Genomic DNA, 21,824 nt, shown 5'->3' with positions numbered 1-21,824 from the left:
GACTACAGGTGCACACCACCACATCCAGCTAATCTTTGTATTTTTAGTAGAGACGGGGTTTCACCATGTTGGTCAGGATAGTCTTGATCTCTTGACCTGGTGATCTGCCCGCCTCGGCCTCCCAAAGTAATGTTCCTACTTTATGAAGGTTTTGTGAAGATTAAATGAGAAAAATGTATTTAAAATGTTAAACAGTATTGCTGCACAAAGTAAGCATTCCAAGACAGAAGCTACTTTAAATTCCTTTCAACTTGTTCATTAATGTTCATTCTAAATACAAAATACTTCCCATAACCACCACATTGGAGTAGGTGGGATTAAATGTCTCCTATCACTGGTGGATTTTATTGTTGTCATTGTTTTTATTTTATGAAATGTATACAGTTTAAAAAGGCAAATAAAGTTCCAAAAAATTGTAAAACAAAAAAAGAACAATCTCCTTTACCAACCCCATCCACAAACCACTTCCAAGAGGCGGCCACACAGGAGTCTTCTGATTCTTCTAGCATCTAGAGCCATTTTTCTAAATAACAGGCTTATGTTGCGATTGCTTACAATTTAAGACATTATTTATTGACTTCCAATTATATCACCATTCCCACTTTCCCTCTCTTTTCTTACAACTTAGATAATTTTTCTTAATCAATACTTAGTTCTTACATCATTTTATTATCTACATTCTCTCACTGACATGCCAAGTAGTAGTCAAATTACAATTTCTTTATAATTAAACTTTTATTTTAAGGTAACTGTAAATTCGCCTCTTATTATAAGAAATGATACAGGGAGATCCATCGCTCCCTTTACCCTACTGCCCCCAGCAGTGACATCTTGCAGAACTATAGCACATCACACCAGGACACTGACGTAAACACAGCCAGAGCACCCATCACTGTGAGGACCCCTCCTGTTGCCCTTTATAGGCTCACCTACTTCTCTCCAACCCTAGCAAACCCTAATCTGTTCTCCACCTCAGCAACTGTGTCATTTCAAGGATGTTACAGAAAGGAACATACGGTGTGAAAGCTTTCAGAATGGCTTTTTTCACTGAGCATAATTCTCTAGAGGCCCATCCAGGTTGCTGTGTAATTTGTTCCTTTGTGGTTGCTTTAAGACAGGGTCTCACTGTCATCCAGACTGGAGCACAGTGGCGTGATCACGGCTCACTGCAGCCTCCACTTCCTGGGCTCAAGCAATCCTCCAGCCTCAGTCTCCCCAAGTAGGTGGGACTACAGGCAGGTGCCACCATGCCCAGCCCTTCGTATTACTGAATAGTCTTTCATGGCATGGATGGACCTCATTTTGTTTAACCATTTATCCACCAAAGGACATGGAGTTGTTTCTAGTTTCGGGCTACTATGAATACAACTGTTTTGAATATTAATATGCAGGTTTTCACGTGAACATAAATTTTCATTTCCCTGGGATAAATGCCTAGGAGTGCAATTGCCAAGTTATTGGTAGTTGCATGTGGAGATTTAAAGAAACTGCCAGACTGTTTTCTAGAGTGGCGGTACCATTTTACATCCCTACCAGCAATGAATGAGGGGTCCAGTTCCTCAACATCATCTCCAGCATCTTGTTTTCTACTTTTTTTAAATTTAAGACATTCTGTTAGGTGTATATTGGCAGCTCATTATGGTTTTAATGTACATTTTCCTGATGGCTAATGATTTGAGCATATTTTCATATGCTTACTGCCATCTGTATACCCTCTTCAGTGAAGTATCTCCTCCTGTCTTTTGCTTATGCCTTAATTGGATTCTTTGTTTTACTGTTGAAGTTTTGAGAGTTCTTTATATACTGTAGATACCAACCCTTTGTCAGATATGTGGTTTAAAAATATGTCCTCTCAGTCTGTAACGTATCTTTTGTCTTTTATAGAGCAAAAGTTTTAAATTTTGATGAAGTCCAGTTTATGTTTTTTCTTTTATGAATTATGCTTTAGGTATCAAGTCTCAAAACTCTTTGTGTAGCCCTGCATCCTGAACATTTTCTATGCTTTTTCCTAGAAGTTGTATTTTATATTTAAGCCTATGATCCATTTTGAGTTAATTTTTGTATTTAAGTTGTGAAATTTAGGGCAAGATTCAATTTTTGCCTACAAATGTCCAACTGCTCCAGCACCATTTGTTAAAAGGCTATCCTTTCTCCACTGAATTGTTTGTGAACCTCTGTCAAGAATCAGCTGGGCATATATGTGTGGATCTGTTTTCCATGACTTTGCTCCCCTGATCTCTGTGTCAGTCCCTCTGCAGGTACACACTGTCTTGATTGTGATAGCAGTATGATCTATCTTGAAATCAGGCAGGCTGACTCCTCTCATTTTCTTCTTTTTCAAAATTATTTTTAGCTATTCTACTTATTTTGCCTCTCCATTAAAAGAATAGCTTGAAATTTAAGATCGTGCCACTGCACTTTAAGAATAGTCTTGTTTATTATCTACAAAAAGTTCTTGCTGAAATTTTGGTAGGAATTGTAAAATTCACTTTTAATAGTTACAAGCTATTCAAATTATTTCATATTGGATGGCTTGTAGTAGTAGTTTGTGCTTTTCAAGGAGCTGATCCATTTATATCAACTTAGGGATAACTAACATACTAACTAGGTTGAAACTTCAATCCATGAACACAGTATGTCTCTCCATTTATTCAGACTTTTGATTTCTTTAATCAGTGTTGTATAGTTTTCAGCATACAAATCTTATTCATGTTTTGTAAGATTTATATCCGTGTTTCATTTTTTAAGTGATTGTAAATGGTATTGATTTAATTTTGATATCCACATATTCATTGTTCGTACACGTATCTTGTTTGTCTGAGTTTTTGTTTGTTTGTTTGTTTTTGAGGTAGAGTTTCGCTCTGTCGCCCAGGCTGGAGTGCAGTGGCGTGATCTCGGCTCACTGCAAGCTCCGCCTCCTGGGTTCACACCATTCTCCTGCCTCAGCTTCCCAAGTAGCTGGGACTATAGGCGCCCACCACCAAGCCCCGCTAATTTTTTGTATTTTTAGTAGAGACGGGGTTTCACCGTGTTAGCCAGGATGGTCTCGATCTCCTGACCTTGTGATCCACCCGCCTTGGCCTGCCAAAGTGCTGGGATTACAGGCGTGAGCCACTGTGCCCGGCCCTGTTTGTCTGAGTTTTTAATCAAGAATGGGTGCTGAATTTTGTCAAATAAACTTTCTGCCATTGATTGATATAATCACGTGATTTTTCTTCTTTAGCTTGTTAATATGATGGATTACATTTTCTTTTTTTTTTAAGCTGTGATTTTTCTTTTATTTCTGCAAATATATGGTATTATTAAGCAATTCATCTAACTTCTCATTTATGGAAATCAATACAAGTTTCAAGGTGACTCAAGTTCCCACGCACAATAGGAGGGCCTGAATGGAAACCAGGCACTGATTTTTCAACTGAACCTGCACAAACCACTCTAAAGAAATTGCTCTATCAGCTATCACTTCTAGTTGCACCTAGCAGCTAGAACAATACTACAGCAAGTGTTCAACAACATTTGTTGAAAAAGTTAATGTCAGATAGAAAGAAAAGGCTAGACATATGTAAAGGTATCTGACAAGATACAAATATTGATACAGCAAGAACATAAAGACAGGCCACAAATAATTTCACCAATTTCGAATTGTACTTTTAGAACAGCACTATACAAACTAGTTTTGTAAAACCAAGAGGTTTTTCTAGTTATCTTAGGGATTGGTTAGAGTTTAGTTATGAAATCTTCAAAACAAAATTTTAATAACTTTTGAATTAAAGATCAAATTATATAGGGTATACTTAAGAGATCTAAGGAAGGAAGGAAGGAAGGAAAATAAGAATCACTATAATAATCACAAAGTATTATGGTTCTAAGAAAATTTGGAAATAATTACATTTTCCATAGTAATTTGCCATATGAGGCCACTAATGTCTCTTCCCTGCCCTCTAGAAAATGACAATTCTCTCCATAAACCAGTAGAAAATGTATGGAGGTTCTGTGATGTAGTCTAATTCTACTGAACATAAAAAGACAGCCCAGTCCAATTGGGCTAAATCTTGAGGACCACAAGTATAGTTTATGCTGTAGGGAAGTCAAGAGTCAAGATGGGGAACTCACACAATTGGGTTTTCCCTCCTTTGAATCTCATCCTGGAGATGCCTCAAAAGCAAGTGGGCTATCGATGGAATTCAGAATATAATATAAAAACTATAGCTGGGCCGGGCATGGTAGCTTAAGCCTGTAATTCCATTACCTTGGGAAGCCAAGGCAGGAGGATCACAAGGTCAAGAGATCGAGACCACCCTGACCAACACGGTGAAACCCCGTCTCTACTAAAAATATAAAAAAATTAGCTGGGTGTGGTGGGCCTCTGCAGTCCCAGCCAGTCAGGAGGCTGAAGCAGGAGAATGGCGTGAACATGGGAGGTGGAGCTTGCAGTCAGCAGAGCCTGCGCCACAGCACTCCGGCGACAGAGCGAGACTCCGTCCCAAAACAAAACAAAACAAAAAAACTATAGCTGATACTCTGGAGGGAATGGAAAAAATAAAGAGAGATCTGTGGAATACAGACCTAAAGCACTGGAAACGCAAGATCACAAACTAAACAAAATTATTGTAATTAAACAAGAATTTACAATAATCCTAATAAATATTCTCAAGGGCATGTAGGAGGGCACTGGAAACAAATAGGGACCAGGAGTTATAAAAAAGGACCAATCAGATATAGTAGAAACAAACAATTTAATTCAGGGTTGAATGAATACAGTTGATGAATGAATTCATTAGATGGAGAGTGGTTTGAAACATTCCCAGAAGGCATTGGGAAGAGTAAAGAACAGGAAAAATGAGAGAAGGGCATGAAAAATAAAATAAATAAAATAAATATCAATATGTGATTAATGGGAGCCCTAGAAGGAAAGAAAAAAAATAAAGTTAAATATTTGAAGAACTGTTCATTAAAATTTCTCCACAATTTTTTTTTTGGGGGGATGGAGTCTTGCCCCATCACCCAGGCTAGAGTGCACTGGTGCAATCCCAGCTCACTGCAACCTCTGCCTCCTTGGGTTCAAGTGATTCTCCTGCCGATGGATTACATTTTCAAGTACCAAACCAGCCTTGCATCCTTAGAATAAACTCCACTTGTTCATGGTATATAATTCTTTTTTGTTGTTTATTCTCAGAGCCACAGTAGGTATAATTCTTTTTCTATATTGCTGAATATGTTACCTAATATTTTCCTGAGGAATTTTATGTTTGTATTGGTGTCTGTTATTTCTTTTAATTTTGCACTGTTTTTTGTTTGGTTTTGATATCAGGGCAATACTGCCCTTACAAAATGAGTCAGAAAATATTCCCAGCCAAGTGCAGTGGTTCAGGCCTATATTCCCAGGACTTTGGGAGGCTGAGGTGGGAGGACTGCTTGAGTCTAGGAGTTCAAGACAGGCTGGTCAACATAGTGAGACTTCATCTCTACAAAATAAAAAATTGGCTGGGCATGGTGGCAGGCTGAGGTGGGAGGGCTGCTTGAGCTTGGAAGGTCGAGGCTGCAGTGAGCCAAGATGATGCCACTGCACTCTAACCCGGGCAACAGAGACAGACCCTATCCCAAGAAAAAAAAAAAAGAAGAGGAGAAAAGAGAAGAGGGGAGGGGGAGAGGTGAGAGGGGAGAAGAGAAGAGTTCCCTCCCTTTCTGTTTTTCTGGAAGAGTATGTAGAATTGACATTAATTCTTTAAATGTTTGATAGAATTCTCCAGTGAAACCATTTGGGTCTGAAGATTTTTTTAAATGGGAGTTTTCAAATTAGTAATTATTAATCAAATTAGTAATTAGTAATCTTTAATAATTATAGGGGTATTCAAATGATCTATTTCATACTGGATGCCTGTGGGAGGAGTTTGTGCTTTTCAAGGAATTGGTCTATTTTTTGGCCCACGGTTTGTGTGTGGAGTTGCTCGTGTTCTCTCATTATCCTTTTGATTCTCAGGGTCTCTCAGAACTTGAAGAATGTTGTGCCACTGGTCCTCACTATGTGTAACAAGAAATCTGCAGTCTTTCCATTTTCCCCTATGAGTAAAGTGTTTCCTTCTTGCCACTTTCAAGATTTTTTGTTGTTGTCTTTACTTTTCAGAAATTCTACTATGATGGACTTCAGTAGTGGATTTCTTCATCTTGTTTGGCATTTGCTCAGCTTTCTGAATCTTTTAAGTTTGTCCTTTGCCAAATGTTCCAACCTGTAAGATCTTTGAAAAGTTTTTCAGCCCTTCCCTCTTTCTCCTCTCTTTTCAGGACTTCAACAATACAAATGTTAGAAAATTTAACTTAGACCCTCAGAAGGGAAGGGAATGGCACCTTTTTTTTTTTTCTGAGATGGAGTCTCATTCTGTTACCCAGGCTGGAGTGCAGAGGTGAGAACTCGGCTCACTGCAACCTCCACCTTCCGGAGTCAAGCAATAGTCCTGCCTCAGCCTCCTGAGATTATAGGCATGTGCCACCACAACCAGCTAATTTTTGTATTTTTAGGAGAGATGGGGTTTCACCACATTGGTCAGGCTGGTCTTGAACTCCTGACCTCGTGATCCATCCGCTTCGGCCTCCCAAAGTGCTGGGATTACAGGCATGGGCCACGGCTCTCGGCACCACCACCTTTTTACCACCAAGTAGGGGTCAAAGGTCGGATTCTCTACTTGACCTTCTGCGTGGAGGGCTCCTTCCTCGTTACTGCTGGGTATGATAAGAGTTCTGACTCCCCATGTGGCTTCCACTGATTCTTCCCACTGGGTGGGAGGAAAAGGAGGGCCTCATTACTGCCCCACCCAATGTGGTCTCCACTAACACTCCAGAACCACACAAGATTCCTTAGGGGTTTGTTACTGCCCAACAGGGATAAAAGTCCATGGTCCCTCCCTATTCAACTTTCTCTGGGGGAATAAGTGGCTCTCACTTAGCCTTTGCTAGCAGGCACAGAGGTAGGACCACAGCTCTTTCTGTCATGTTTGGTTGGCACTGAGCAGTTGTCTAAATATTCTGTCTTGTGCTAGGCTGCCCCTTTCCTGGTCCTTTGGTCAGAAGGAGCTGACTTTTGCAGGGGGTTCTGTCTGTACCTGTTGCCTGTTGGTGTTTCCGGGTTGCCAGCTTCTTCAGCTCATAGTCTGCGCTACATGAGGCAAAAAGATAACCTGAAGAAATAACTACTGGGTCGTTTTCTGGGTCCTGGGTGGTCTGCCTTCTCTCTACCTTTCAGAGTGTTCTTATGTTACTGCATCTAGTGTCCAAGAATTTTAGATTTTAGGTGCACTTAACTAGAAGAATAGGGAAAATACATCTTCCCAGAAAACTTCCAACCTTTAAGTTTTCATTTTTAATGATTTATTATCAATTCCTCCACACCTCCATTTGCTTTGTTTTCTATGTACTATTCTATTTCTTCAACAACTTCTCAATACATTATTCTACCCAAACATTTAGTATTTACTTTTACTTTTAGTAATACTAAACATTTAGTATTACTTATCCCAGAGCTTCTGTGGCCTGTTTCTTATTTTCCTGGGACTTTGCTTTCCTGTTATCCTGGGAATTATCTTTGTTCCTTTCCCTGGCAGACCCCTTGGGCTATGAATCCATGTTTTCCTCTTCTTGGTTTGCCCTTGTGTTTTGTTTGATTTTGTTTTTGAAGACTGTGTCTCATGCTGTTGCCCAGGCTGGACTGCCGTGGTGCCATCTTGGCTCACTGCAACCTCCGCCTCCCGGGTTCAAGCGATTCTCGTACCTCAGCCTCCCAAGTAGCTGGAATTACAGGCATGTGCCACCACACCCAGCTAATTTTTCTGGCATTTTAAATAGAGACAGGGTTTCGCCATGTTGGCCAGGCTGGTCTCAAACTCCTGGCCTCATCTGATCTGCCCCACCCTTGGCCTCCCAAAGTGCTGGGATTACAAGCGTGAGCCACCGCACCCAGCCTCCCCTTATGTTTTGATGCAGCACATCCTCCGGCAACTTCTAAGAACCAGCTTCTGAGAGTTGAGGTTTTAGAGACCTGTCTAGTCATCATGACAGAATCCTTTCAATGGGGGGAGTCATGTCCATCAGTCAATTCTTCAAAATAGTCTTCCTTTACTGTCTTAATAACTTCTTCTCACTCTTCCCTTCATTCTTTATTCCTGGGAGTCAGATGTTGAACTTCCTGAATTGATCATCTAATTTCATTTCTCTGTCTCATCTTTTGTTTATTAACCTTCTTTGTCTTTTGAATATTCTTTCTGGGACTTTTTTTTACTTTTATCTTTCAACACCTCTATTGATTTTTTTAAAGATATATAAATAACATAGTCGTTTTGTTTGCCTTTTTTTTTTTTTCTTTTTGACACAGTCTTACTCTTTCACCCAAGCTGGAGCGCAGTGGTATGATCTTGGCTCACTGCAACCTCTGCCTCCCAGGTTCAAGTGTTTCTCCTGCCTCAGCCTCCCAAGTACCTGGTATTACAGGTGCCTGCCACCACACCCAACTAATTTTTGTATTTTTAGTAGACATAGGATTTCTCCATGTTGGCCAGGCTGGTCTCGAACTCCTGACCTCAAGTGATCCGCACACCTCAGCCTCCTAAAGTGCTGGGATTACAGGTGTGAGCCACCACACCCAGCCTAATTAACATAGGTTTAATTCCAGAAGCTCTTCCTCTCACCTTTTATTTAAAAGTAGAATCCTGTTGTCACTGTTAACAATATTTCCTCTTATCTTTCTGAAAATATTATATACTTTTAAATTTCTTCCCCTATTTTCTGCATTGTTGCTGTTTATTCATGTTTATTTTGTGTATTTGTCTTGAGTTCTGCCTTGAGGTTGAAAGTTGTCCTCAAACATGTACTTATACTCAGCTGCCTGTGTTTGAAATGAGGCTCCAAAAAGCTGACAGACGCCGGATACCTGGCGGGAGTCCTGACTGTTGGAGTTTATTCAGGCTGGTTGGGTGGGTAACCCCAAGGGCCAGTATGGGCTGCTCAACTTCCCCAATGAGCACCCTTCTAAGAATTCCTTTGTTGGAAAGGCCTGGGCTGAAGGCATTCCAGAAGCTTGAAAGAAAAAGGAGTTGGGAATTCTCTCCATTCCACATACAGGCTTTGACCAGACTTCCTTATCTTCTGTGTTGGTCTCTCCCCAGCTGCCCCTATATCAGGTTTCTGTATGTCCAAAGCCCCATCTTCCAGTGGGTGGGGGTGAGTTAATCATCTGGCTGGGCCAGGTGAGAGTGGAAATCCCTCCCATGGACATTTGCACTGCCCCATGCCCCTCCTGAGCCCCCTGGACTCCGTATCCTCTGCAGGAACTCGGGTCTGGCTGCGTTACCTCTAACTCAGTTATCTCACCCTCAGCAGTTTTCTTCTTCCATGTTTATGGACCACCTCATCCACTGTTGTCTCCTTTCCTATTCCCTCTGACCTCATGGCTTTATACCTTTTTATTCATTTACTTTCATTTTAGGGGAGGGATTAAAAATCAACTTATGCACATCACATGGTTTATGCACAGTATTTTGGCCTCAGGCCTCTGAGACCCAATGATGAGCCTCAAACACATGGTCTGAATTCTAGGCGGTGACTGTTAGACCTGCAAGGTCATGGCCTTGACCAGGTAACTCTTTTCAACTGCAAACTACAGGAGATGTGAGTTTTCTCCCAGCTCTTGAACCCTCTTATGGTGGAGCAGCACATACTACCCACAGAGCCAAGCCTTCGAGAGAAAGAAGGTGACATTGCTACTACAGAAAAAAACAAACTGGGGTTAGCAGACAGAATCTGGGTTTTCGGTTATCCAATTATTAAATTTATCACCATGGACAAGACAATGGGTGGGATAATCAACTACTAAGGTGTTTGTGTGGCTGTGTCTTATAAACTCAAGAGTGTCTGGTGGATACAAGCATGACCATCACTGTCGTTTGGCAGGCATATCCTGTGGCCCATGACGACTTACCTTTACCTCCTTCTCAATATAGTCGCTCAGCAGTCTGTCTGGCTCGACGCGCTCAGGCAATGACAACACCACAGTGTGCAGAGGGCGCCTCTCTGTCACCTTCTCATGGGCTTTCTTATCTCTACTCTTTTCACCTTTTAGGAATACTCGTTTAAATGGCGAGACAATTCCAGGCTGCAGGCAGAAACGGCAATGATTGGAGTTCATTATTTACAAATGCTTTGTGTTGTACCTATGGTTAACAAACAGAAGTAGCCAAAACTACTACCACGGTCCCCATGCAACAGGGATCAGGGATCACTGACTGCCAGACTGGTGAGAAAGGTATCAACAGCACACAAGCCTGAGGGACCCCAGCCAACATGCAGGCCGGCAGGGTGCGGCTGGGCTGCCATGCAGACTCTGGCAAGGAGGAGCCCTGTTCTTCACCTGTTCGTACAACACATAGAAGGCAGGTAATCTTATCTGGCAAGACAATGACAGAAGAGGGAGATTCCCCACAGAAGATAAAACATAACATCATTCCAACTCTTTCCGGTTCAGCTGAGACACTTCATCTCTGAGAACTCCGGGAAGGCAGGTGGAAAGTGTGGTCGGTGCTGGCATCAACAAGTTAAGCATCTCAACAGCCAAGGCTGAGCACATTCTACAGAAGCACATTTCTTAATGGCTTAATGGGGCACATGTTTTTTATGCAATTCCTTCCCCAATGGGGACTTCATGACTCCAAGTGCGGACACTGAGCGTGATGAGCTCCAATGCAGATCAACAAGGGAGAAACCAGGCCGGGCACGGTGGCTCATGCCTGGATTCCCAGCACTTTGGGAGGCTGAGGTAGGCACATCACTTAAGGTCAGGAGTTCGAGACCAGCCTGGCCAACATGATGAAACCCTATCTCTACTAAAAATATAAAAATTAGCCAGGTATGGTGGCACATGTCTGTAATCCCAGCTACTTGGGTGGCTGAGACAGAAGAATTGCTTGAACCTGGGAGGCGAAGGTTGCAGTGAGCCGAGATGCCACTGCACTCCAGCCTGGGCAACAAAGCAAGATACTGTCTCAAAAAAAAAAAAAAAAAGAAAGGTTGCGGGGGAGAAGCCCTGATCAGCAGCTGGCCAGCCCCTAACTTTGATGACTTCACACCCTATCCAGCATCTCATGAGGGTTCTGAAGGCTAATCCTGCAATCAATGTCAACTTAAAGAGTGAGAGACCAAGAGAGGATTACAGCAAGCCTCACCTGCGCAACCCAGGAAAAGACCTGACACTTCCTTCACAGTAACTCCGTAAGAAAGCTTTTCATCACCACCTTTGACAATGGTGCTGGGTTGGGGGGCTGGGGGGCGAAGCAAACCCAAATTGTGCTGAGAGATCATGCTACAATCCCCATCTACAGTCACTCAAAGGAACATAAACCTGAGAAAACGAGACACTGATGTGCAGCCGCAGCAAGGAAACATCACACAGGCCTGCAAAAACCAGAGCCGTGACTAAGAGTGAGAACTTATTCCCCACTGTCTTCTCCATAACTCTCAATAGAGGAAATGCAGGAAGAGATGACAACACTCCTTCTGCAGGTGCCTCCAGGATGGGGTGACCCAGTGCACAGATGGCAGCCGAAACCCCCACAGTATTCCCAGCTCAGACCCCCCTTATCACCAAACACAGAAACAAACAAAAACATATATACAATAAATCACCAAATTTTCATTAAAAGTTCTCATTTCTGTCTCTCTCCAGCATATGGGAAATTCACCCATATGCCAAATCCAATATAAAATGGTATAGCAGAAGCTGTGGTCCTATAAGGACACCTCCTCAAAACCACCCATTTCACAGATGGACAATCACAGCCAAGGACTACACTGTTCAGTAACCACTCCTGACAAAGGCAGAAATCGGTCATCCAGTGGCTCCCTAACGAGGCTGGGGTTGGACCCTGCCCTGTATGAGCCCCTCCCCACCACCACCATCACACTCAGCTCTCCAGAATTAGGGGAAAAAAATAAATAAGCAAACAAAGGCCACCCCAAAGAAAACAAATCCTCAAAAAGCAAAACCCAACATTTTTCCTGACCCTGCTGCCTCCTGACAGCCAAGGCTGAGCTTTCTGTTCCTCAGCTTCCTCCTTACCCTTCTTTATTTAACCCTTTCAGAGCTAGGTTTTTATTGCATTTACCCACTAAAACAGATACGGAATCAGGAGGCTCTTTCAACAAAAACAAAAACAAAAAACACAACAAAGTCTTGCTTCCAGAGAAGTGGACTAATGCTGCCACCACACCTCTGTCACTCTGTCCCCTGTGTTTCCTGCCAGCTCTCTTTCTTCTGCCAGTAAATACAGATATTCTTCAGGTCTTAGGCATGACCTCTGCTCCGGCATGCGTTGGGCTGCACCACTTACTAAGCAAACAGGTTGGATGAACTCTCACCATCTGCACATCTCTAAGGCTAACAATCCTTAGAGAAGTGCCACAGGCAATCAATACAATAATCTACATAAAGCTCTGAGCACATGTCTGATATGTTGTGAACAAACAAAATATACAGCAGTTAATTTTATGACTGTATTTACCTTGACAATAATTCATCTCTTCTTCCACTGCTGTCTATACATATATATATCTGTCTCCTACACATCATGACCACAGACTAGATAATAAAGTTGGAGCAGTATGCCAGCCTAAGCTCTACATTCATGGCCCCAACAGGTGACACACCTGTGACCCAGGCTTAAAGCCCTATAATCTGCTAAAATGCTTCCTCTCACTTGGGCTGACTGGACCCAGCCCTGCATCTGCCTTCTTCACCTGGAATAGCTCCCCCCGCCTGACCTGGAATAGTCTTCCCTTGACCCGGAGTGGTTCCCCATTGACCTGGAATAGTCCCCTATCTACCTGAACTAGTCCTCTCATAGACCCAGAGTAGTCCCCCGTCGATCAGGAGTAGTCTCTCCCCTTTAACCTGGAATAGGCCCCCTCCCAGGTCCCATTCTCTGCTGTTCAGCACAACCTGTGGTGGGGGAAGAGGATGGAGTAAGGATGACTAAAGGTCCTCAGAGTTGGTAACAGTTGGAGCCAGATGATACATACAGTAGCTTCGTTTACTTTTCTTTGTATGTTTTTAATATTTGAATTTTTAAATATTTTTTGAAAAGGATGAATATTTTCTGCTTCCTGCTGATTACACTTAAACTGAGGCAAAATACAAAAGCATAAAAAATTAAGATCACCAATATCCTTACAAGATGATTCTAAGACAAACCACAGAGGCAACAGAAAGTGCTCCCAGGCTGGGTGCAGTGGCTCATGCCTATAATCCCAGCACTTTTGGGAGGCCAAGGTGGGTGGACTGTTGAGCTTAGGGGTTCAAGACCAGCCCGGGTAACCTGGTGGGACCCCATCTCTACAAAAACTACAAAAATTAGCCAGGTGTGGTGGTTCATGCATGTAGTATCAACTACTTGTGAGGCTGAGGCAGGAGGTTGCTTGAGCCTGGTAGGTCAAGGCTGCAGTGAGTTGTGATCATGCCACTGCACTCCAGCCTGGGCAACAGAGTGAGACCTTGTCTCAAGAAAAACAAAAACTTTTTTAAAAGTGCTTCCAGAAGCTGGGTGCCGTGGCTCACACCTGTAATCCCAGCACTTTGGGAGGGTGAGGAGGCAGATCACTTGAGGTCAGGAGTTCGAGACCAGCCTGGCCAAGATGGTAAAATCCCATTTCTACTAAAAATACCAAAAATTAGGTGTGGTGGCAGGCGCCTATAATCCCAGCTACTCAGGAGGCTGAGAGAGGAGAATTGCTTGAACCAGAGAAGCGGAGGTTGCAGTGAGGCGAGATTGTGCCACTGCACTCCAGCCTGGGCAACAAGAATGAAACTCCATCTCAAAGATAAAAAAAAAAAAGGCCAAGCATGGTGGCTCAGGCCTACAATCCCAGCACTTTGGGAGGCCAAGGCTGGCAGATCACTTGAGGTCAGGAGTTTGAGACCAGCCTGGCCAAGATGGTGAAATGCCATCTCTACTTAAAATACCAAAAATTAGCCGGGCGCAGTGGCAGGTAACTGTAATCCCAGCTACTCAAGAGGCTGAGACAGAAGAATCGCTTGAATCTGGGAGGCAGAGGTTGCAGTGAGCTGAAATTGCACCATTGTACTCCAGCCTGGGCAACAAGAGCCAAACTCCATCTCAAAAAAAAAAGAAAAGAAAAGAAAAAAGAAAAAGTGTTTCCAGGAGAGCTTGCTGGGACTGGCCTGGGCTCAGAGAGCATATGGCCTTGTGCTGCCCAGGCCCTGGCTCTATGACAGCAGTGAAAACAGGATGTCCCTGAGGCACTTTCAGGCTTCATTCTCCTTAATCCCTGACAAGCTTTGAGCCCCAGGACAAGTTTGGATATGACAGGTAGTTTGCAGTGTGGGGTTCTCATGGGAGAATGGTGGGAAATGGTCACCATTTCTTGGCTGAATTTGTCAGCCAAGAAATCATGGTAAACTATAAGTTAAAAATGGTCCTCAAAATTTAGTGGTGCAATTTTAGCCATGCAAAAAATGACGTTTCTCTAGCCTCACTAAAAGCACACCAGGCTTTGCTTGCCTATGATTTCCTCTCCGCTGGCATCCCCAGGTGACCAGATGGCACATGAATTACTTTTCAAATATGTATGCTTGACCACTCACTTATTCTCCCAGGCCCTATGATGTGCAAGACCCTGGCCTGGAGGTTATGGAAATACAGAGGCATGTGGCCCATGAGCCCAGCTTTTCAGAAGCTTGCATCTCCACAGACATGGATAATCTCACATCAGCCACAGGAAAATGGCTGTCCCTAAACCATTTCTGCCTGCTAGCCCCCAAAGCTCATCCCTAAATGATAACTAGCTATGTCATGGACAGTGACTGGGCTCTGAATCTGACAGTGTGGGCAAGAAGTCTGGCTCCATTTGTTGGCTCTTCTCAAAGCTGTCTGTTAGCCAAACTAGTTACTAACCTACCTATGGGAGCAACAGGAAACCAACTCTGAGACAGGAGATTTGCCAAGATCAACCTCTAACCAAGAAGCCCACACCAAATCAACAGGTCCCACAAACCTCATGCAACCTACACTGTTATTTTAATGTTGATGTACAGGTCATAAAATTATAGTCTCCACACAGAATTATAGTCTGCACTGGGAAGGACCCTGGGGCCCCCTGTCCCACAATCCCACCCCTAAAAAGAGACCCTCTGCAGTTAGGGAGAAACAGTAGGAACTCTTGCAGGGCAAGGTAACCAGGATGGCCCTCTGTAGATGCCTCTTACTGCCCAAGCATCAGTTCTTCCCTAGATTGAGCCCAGCTCTGTCCTCCTCTGGCATTTGCTCTTTTTCTTTTTTTTTTTTCTTTGAGACAGAGTTTTGCTCTTGTCACCCAGGCTGGATGGAGTGCAATGGCGTGATCTTGGCTCACTGCAACTTCCGCCTCCCTGGTTCAAGCAATTCTCCTGCCTCAGCCTCCGGAGTAGCTGGGATTACAGGCACCCGCCACCATGCCTGGCTAATTTTCATGCCTGGCTAATTTTTGTATTTTTAGTAGAGACAGGGTTTCACCATGTTGGCCAGGCTGATCTCAAACTCCCGACCTCAGGGGATCCACCTGCCTCAGCCTCCCAAAGTGCTGGGATTACAGGCATGAGCCATTGCGCCCGGCTGCCCTTGGCTCTTACCCAGCAGCCAGCATGGAGCTTGCACAGACTGGACAGCAATAAATGCTGGTAAAGACTCTTGATGGAACGCTTGGACCAGGCTAGGCAACTGGGGAGGCCCTTTGGTCAGAGGTGACACAGCCCCTGCCCTCAACGATGTCACAGTCAAGCAGAAGTAGTAAGACCAGAGTAAAGTAACTGAAATTAAATCCACAGTAAAAACAGCCAATCAATGCTGAAGACACATAGGATGCTCCAAAGGTACACTTAGGGCTCAGCCACCCTGTTCTTAAAGCTGCTGTTCTGAGCAGCAGAGACAAGGAGAAGTAATGAGCAGCCATCTGACTGCTCACGGGCTAGCAGAGGAGGGTGACCCCGGAACACCAAAGATAGGGCAGGCCAAGGTGCTTCAGAGGAACCTGCCCCTTCTACCTGGGCCTCCAAATCACGAACAGTTTAACAAGCAGATTCTGAGGACTACTTGGAGGCAGGCATCTCTCTGGCCCTAGTCCTTAGTCTTCAACAGCAGCTACCATAAGTTTCTTTTTTTAATGTCTCAAATAATTTTAATTGATGGGTAAGCCTTCCTAGAAAGCGGAATATTAACACTATTAAGTAAAGAAATGCATCCTTGCACATCTGCTGCAGCCTCCCTCTGCCACTCCTACCCATTCAGCACAGAATGCAAGGTAGGTGCTGTTCCCGCTGAGGATGATGGGGCTTTTCAGAGGTAGTGTTTGCTCAGCTCTCAGCTGCAGGGGGTGGTAGGAGGGACAGCCAGTGCTGGGGGAGAGCTCTCTGCTATTCCAGATACAAAACTGAACAGGAAGCCACCTTAGATTTTTGGAAAAGAAGTTGCTCTTGAACACAAAATTTAAGCTGATGGCTGGGCGCAATGGTTCATGCCTGTAATCCTAACATTTTGGGAGGCCAAGATGGGAGGATCACTAGAGTCAGGAGTTTGAGACCAGCCTGGGAAACAGGGTGAGACCTCATCTTTAAAAAAAAATACAAAAATTAGCAGGATGTGGTGGCACACACCTGTAGTCACAGTTACTCAGGAGGCTAAAGTGGGAGGATCACTTGAGCCTGGAAGATCACTTGAGCTGTGATCGCACCACTGCACTCTAGCCTGGGTGACTGAGCCAGACCATCTCAAAACAAATAATAATTATTAATTAAAAAGAAAAAAGCTGAGCATGGTGGCATACATCTGTAGTCCTAGCTACCTGAAAGACTGGCGTGAGAGAATCACTTGAACCCAGGAGCTCAAAGCTGCAGTGGGCTATGACTGCCCACTGCACTCCAGCCTAAGTGACTGAGCAAGGCCCATTTTTTTTTTGACATGGAGTCTCACTATACAGCCCAGGCTGGAGTACAGTGGCACGTGATCTTGGCTCAGAGCAACCTCCACCTCCCAGGCTCAAGCGATTCTCCTGCCTCAGCCTCCCGAGTATCTGGGATTATAGGTGCACACCACCACACCTGGCTAATTTTGGAATTTTAATAGAGATAGGGTTTCACCATGTTGGCCAGGCTGGTCTCAAACTCCTGACCTCAAGTGATCTACCCATCTCGGCTTTCCAAAGTGCTGGGATTCCAGGTGTAAGTCACTGTACCTGGGCAAGGCCCTGTCTCTTTTAAAACTAAAAAAAGAAAGAAAATAAATATAAAGGAAAGTTCTAGTTAAAAAATAATTGAGGCCAGGCGCAGTGACTCATGCCTGTAATCACAGCACTTTGGGAGGCTGAGGCGGGTGGGTCACCTGAGGTCAGAAGTTTGAGACCACCCTGGTCAACATGGTGAAACTCCGTCTCCACTAAAAATACAAAAATTAGCTGGGCATGGTGGCACACACCTGTAGTCCCAGCTACTCGGGAGGCTGAGGCAGGAGAATTGCTTGAACCTGGGAGGTGGCAGCTGCAGTAAGCCAAGATCACGCCACTGCACTCCAGCCTGGGTGACAGAGCAAGACTCCGTCTCAAGAAAAAGCAAAATAAAACAAATTGAGGGCAGGCACAGTGGCTCACACCTGTAATTCCAACACTTTGGGAGGCCAAGGCAAGAGGATCACTTGAGGCCAGGAGTTCAAGACCAGCCTGGACAACATAGCAAGACCGGTCTCTAAAAAATATTAAAAATTAGCCTGTAGTTCCAGGTATGCAGGAGGCTGAGATGGGAGGATCACTTGAGTTTGGGAGGTTCAGGCTGCAGTGAGTTGTGACCACACCACTGCACTCAGCCTAGGCAACAGAATGAGATCCTGTCTGGAAGGAAGAAGGGAAATAATTAAATGGTTTAGAATATTTTTAATGTACAGAATCAGGATTCCAGTAAACCATCATGGGTTCTTTAACTCAGTAGAATGTACTATAGATGTACTATAGAATTTAAAAGGTGGGATTAGCCCAGGCAACCATTCTTCCATTCAACATGTATTTTATTGAGTATGCTTGTTCATCACCACCAAATGATCTTATCACCTTTGAACCTCAGAGACCAAAGGACCAGTTCAGTCCCTAGAAGGAAACCAGGCTGAGTGCTATTTCTCTTCCATGAGTGGAGTCCCAGCACCAAGGTGAGGTGTGGGGTCTATCCCAGCCTAAGTCTCTCCTGAAGAAACTGAGGCTGTAAGGGTTGAAGGGACCTGCCAGAATCCACAGCACGGAGCCAGGAGGAGGGAACACAGGGCTCTGAGTCACCATGCAGCGCTGTGCAAAGACATCGATATGGAATATATGCCACCTCAGATAACTGTACAGAACTTTCTAAACTCACTCTGGAAGATCCCTAGATCCTTACAAATTCTTACAAAGTTTATGTCTTAAGCTTAAAACAACTCTCAAAGTTGGAAACCTAAAATGTACTTCTAAGTTAAAAAACTAAAACTAAATCTGGCCTACTAGGGCTTAGCTTGTGAGAATGCCCTCCTCACACAAAGCCAAGGCTCAGGCTCTGGGCAAGGCTGGCCCTTGGGTGCCAACGGCGGGTCTTGAGTTTTGTTAGATCTGAAGCTCAACATTATCAGCTCACTTGGGTGAACAGGATCCGGAGTAACTGGGTCTACTCAACAAATTCTCAGAAACTAACTTATAAGTCAGGGCACCTGTTTATTAATTTACAAGGAGAAATGAATCCACTAAAAGAACCAGCAAACACAGACTCATGCAACAGTGGCCTCTACTTGGGGACCAAAGTAAATTTTATGACTATACCTTCTAGCTGTGTTCTCCATGCAAAACACTGAGCTCAGTATTACTCTGGAGAAAGTGCTAAGAAGTCTATGAAGGAAGAAAGGGAAGAACACTTAGTCCCACTGAGCAGTACCCAGCATGTTTCTGCTACAGGGTTCAGGCATTTTCATTTGTGCAAATTATTTAATCCTTATGAAAAAACCACAAGGTAGGTTTTATCTAATAAAACAAAACTCCCTCTGAACAAAGATGTTTAAAGTATTATAAAAAGGCCTAGGTATCCGTAAGGCCAACATTCAGCACATCTCATGAGTATTCACTATGCGCCAGACACTGGAGCTGTAGGAGCCACTGTCCCTGCCCCCCGGGAACCCCTAGTCTAAAGAGGGAGACAGACAAACTGCAACTGCACAGCCACATGAGGGCCCAGCAGGAATGAGGGAAAATGACTGGAAGAGGCACCAAACTCAATGCCCAGGTCTGAGAAGACAGTGGAACCTGGAGCGATGATTCTGTCCAGCTGGACAGTGAGAGGCTATAGTCCCAGAGTGACATCTGCCATCCCTCAGAAATCACACTGCCTAAGGTGCACATCAGAGGCACTACAACAAACCCCCTCCTACAAGCTTCATGACAAAGAACTCCTCTGTGGACACCCACACTGCAGCCCTTCTATCTGAATTTCAACAAACTTCCAGCACTCCCTGCAGCGCCAGTTGACAGATTAGCATTTTTTTTTTTTTAGTGCTTTGGTGCTTACCAATGGAAAAAGGACCTCCTTTCCTCAGTGCTAGAGAGGATTAAACGATGAGTACGACACACTCGGTGTGCACCCGCATCTCAGGACACAGCTAATTTCTTTCTTTTTTTTTTTTTTTTTTTGAGATGCAGTTTCACTCTGTTGCCCAGGTTGGAGTGCAGTGTGCAATCTCGGCTGACTGCAACCTCCACCTCCCGGGTTCAAGTGATTCTCCTGCCTCAGCCTCCTGAGTAGGTGGGATCACAGGCGTGTGCCACCACACCTGGCAAATTTTTTGTATTTTTAGTAGAGACGGGGTTTCACCATGTTAGCCAGGATGGTCTTGATCCCCTGACCTCCTGATCCGCCCACCTTGACCTCCCAAAGTGCTGGGATTACAGGCGTAAACCACTGCATCCAGCCGACAGAGCGAATTTCAAGGGGAACCATAGTTCTGCCCACTACTGCCTGTTTGCTTCAGTGAGAAAAACACAGGCACCTTAGTGCCCATAGGAGGCCACACTGGGGGTGGCCAGGATCCATGCTGGTGGGGTCTTAAGCAGCACCCTACTCATGTTGCAGGTTTCATAGATGGAATTCCAGTTTTGGGTGCTCTCTTGCTTGACCATCTCCCTATATAATTTTTCAACCAAGCTCTTGGGTCCCAACTGACCACAAATCCATAGGAAAATTACTTCTCCCTGGAAGATGTAAAACCTGTGGCTTCTTCCTTGAGTCAAGATGGATGAATGCAACAACCTATACACCCCACCTGGAAGAGACGGCGCTTCTTCTCCATACACGCCCCTTGCCACAGGGTCTCAGATCAGGAAGCCAGCAAATGAACCCTCCACCCCATCCTCCCAAAGCAGGGGTCATGGAGACCGGGCCACCCTAGCTCACAATGGGCAAGCCCTGGGAAGCAGCCATGAAAGCCACCCACAAGGGACTCACACCATCATTCTAAACGGCGCTTTCCTCACTGGACTTGCACCTACCTCATTCTCCATGGAATACCCCGTGTGAAATTCTGTTTGAGGAATTTCTTTGGAGAGATTCTGGTTCCTCCTCCTCTGCCGACAGCTACTATGCATTCTCAATTCACTTCTGAATTTGTTGAAAAATATGGCCAGATGTTAGCCCTCCCTCTGAAAAAAACATGACTGAACAGGAAGACCAGAAACCACAGCTTCCTTCTGCAAAGCCACTGAAGCTGTTTACCATGTTTTAAAAGTTGAAAAACCAGGCAGCACCCAGAAACTGTTGGCAAAATCCAAACAGTCTGCATGTACAAAAAGACACAAAGTAAATCAGCTCATTTTCCCTACTCCCCACAGCACGCGAACCCCACAGGCAGCCTCCCTGCATTTCCAGCAGAAACTCTGCAGTCAACGGAAGGACATTAATTTGAAAGTCCACCACTCTGCACATTCTAATGCCAAAGCTAAACAAGCAGACAGAAAGCACTGTGAGGGGCCACCCTTTCCTGGAGACAACAGGCCGTGCTGCTGGTGAAGACCCACGGTACCCGCCTCATACGAAGGGTGGAAACACACGACAAGGCTGTTGTAGCCACCCTGTTTGCAGTGCTTGCTCAAAGGCAGCAAGATCTTTACAGAGATAACTCCATTCCCAGGTGGGGCTTGGGCAGAGTACACTGGGCTCTACGGGTCCTCAGCCTACAAGTGCCTCTACCTGCCTCCAGGACTCATGAGTTTGAGTCAGCAGCACTTTGAAATTAAACAGGGCGCCTCTGGGCAACCTCACTTCTTTAAGGCAAATTTCCTAATCTAGAAAAGCAGAAGTTGGATCTGTTGCTGGTGAAGGCTCTTAGAACTCTGAAAATTCCAGAATGGTTTGCCAATAGGGAAGGCTACTTAATTAAATATTCTGGTTGGCCGGGTGCGGTGGCTCATGTCTGCTACAATCCCAGCACTTTAGGAGGCCGAGGCAGGTGAATCACCTGAGGTAAGAAGTTCAAGACCAGCCTGGCCAACAAGGTGAAACCCCGTTTCTACTAAAAATAGAAAAACTAGCTGGGCGTAGTGGTGGGCGCCTGTTATCCCAGCTACTTGGGAGGCTGAGGCAGGAGAATCACTCGAACCTGGGAGGTAGAGGTTGCAGTGAGCCAAGAAAGCGCCATTGCACTCCAGCCTGGGTGACAGAGTGAGACTCCATCTCAAAAAAAAAAAAAAAATTCTGGTCAGAGTGACTATATTCACAGATCAATAAATAAACAATTACAATTTTT

At 44.5% G+C, this 21,824-nt stretch overlaps 1 protein-coding gene across 1 annotated transcript in view; it reads right to left on the bottom strand.

The window, feature by feature from the left end:
- CCM2 (cerebral cavernous malformation 2) overlaps positions 1 to 21,359 on the bottom strand; it is a 52,891-nt gene extending 31,532 nt beyond the window's left edge. Inside the window, exons 1-2 of the mRNA XM_011946784.1 lie at positions 20,572 to 21,359; positions 9,965 to 10,138 (exon numbers count right to left, since the gene is read on the bottom strand). Coding sequence (XP_011802174.1) covers positions 9,965 to 10,138; positions 20,572 to 20,667 — 270 coding nt within the window. The 5' untranslated portion in view covers positions 20,668 to 21,359. The remainder of the gene's footprint in view (positions 1 to 9,964; positions 10,139 to 20,571) is intronic.
- Positions 21,360 to 21,824: the final 465 nt, after the last annotated feature.

The sequence above is a fragment of the Colobus angolensis genome, unplaced genomic scaffold, assembly GCF_000951035.1.
Source record: "Colobus angolensis palliatus isolate OR3802 unplaced genomic scaffold, Cang.pa_1.0 Scaffold253, whole genome shotgun sequence".
Classification (NCBI taxonomy): domain Eukaryota; kingdom Metazoa; phylum Chordata; class Mammalia; order Primates; family Cercopithecidae; genus Colobus; species Colobus angolensis.
Note: the sequence above shows the minus strand (reverse complement) of the source record. Positions and strands in the feature narration are given on the sequence as shown.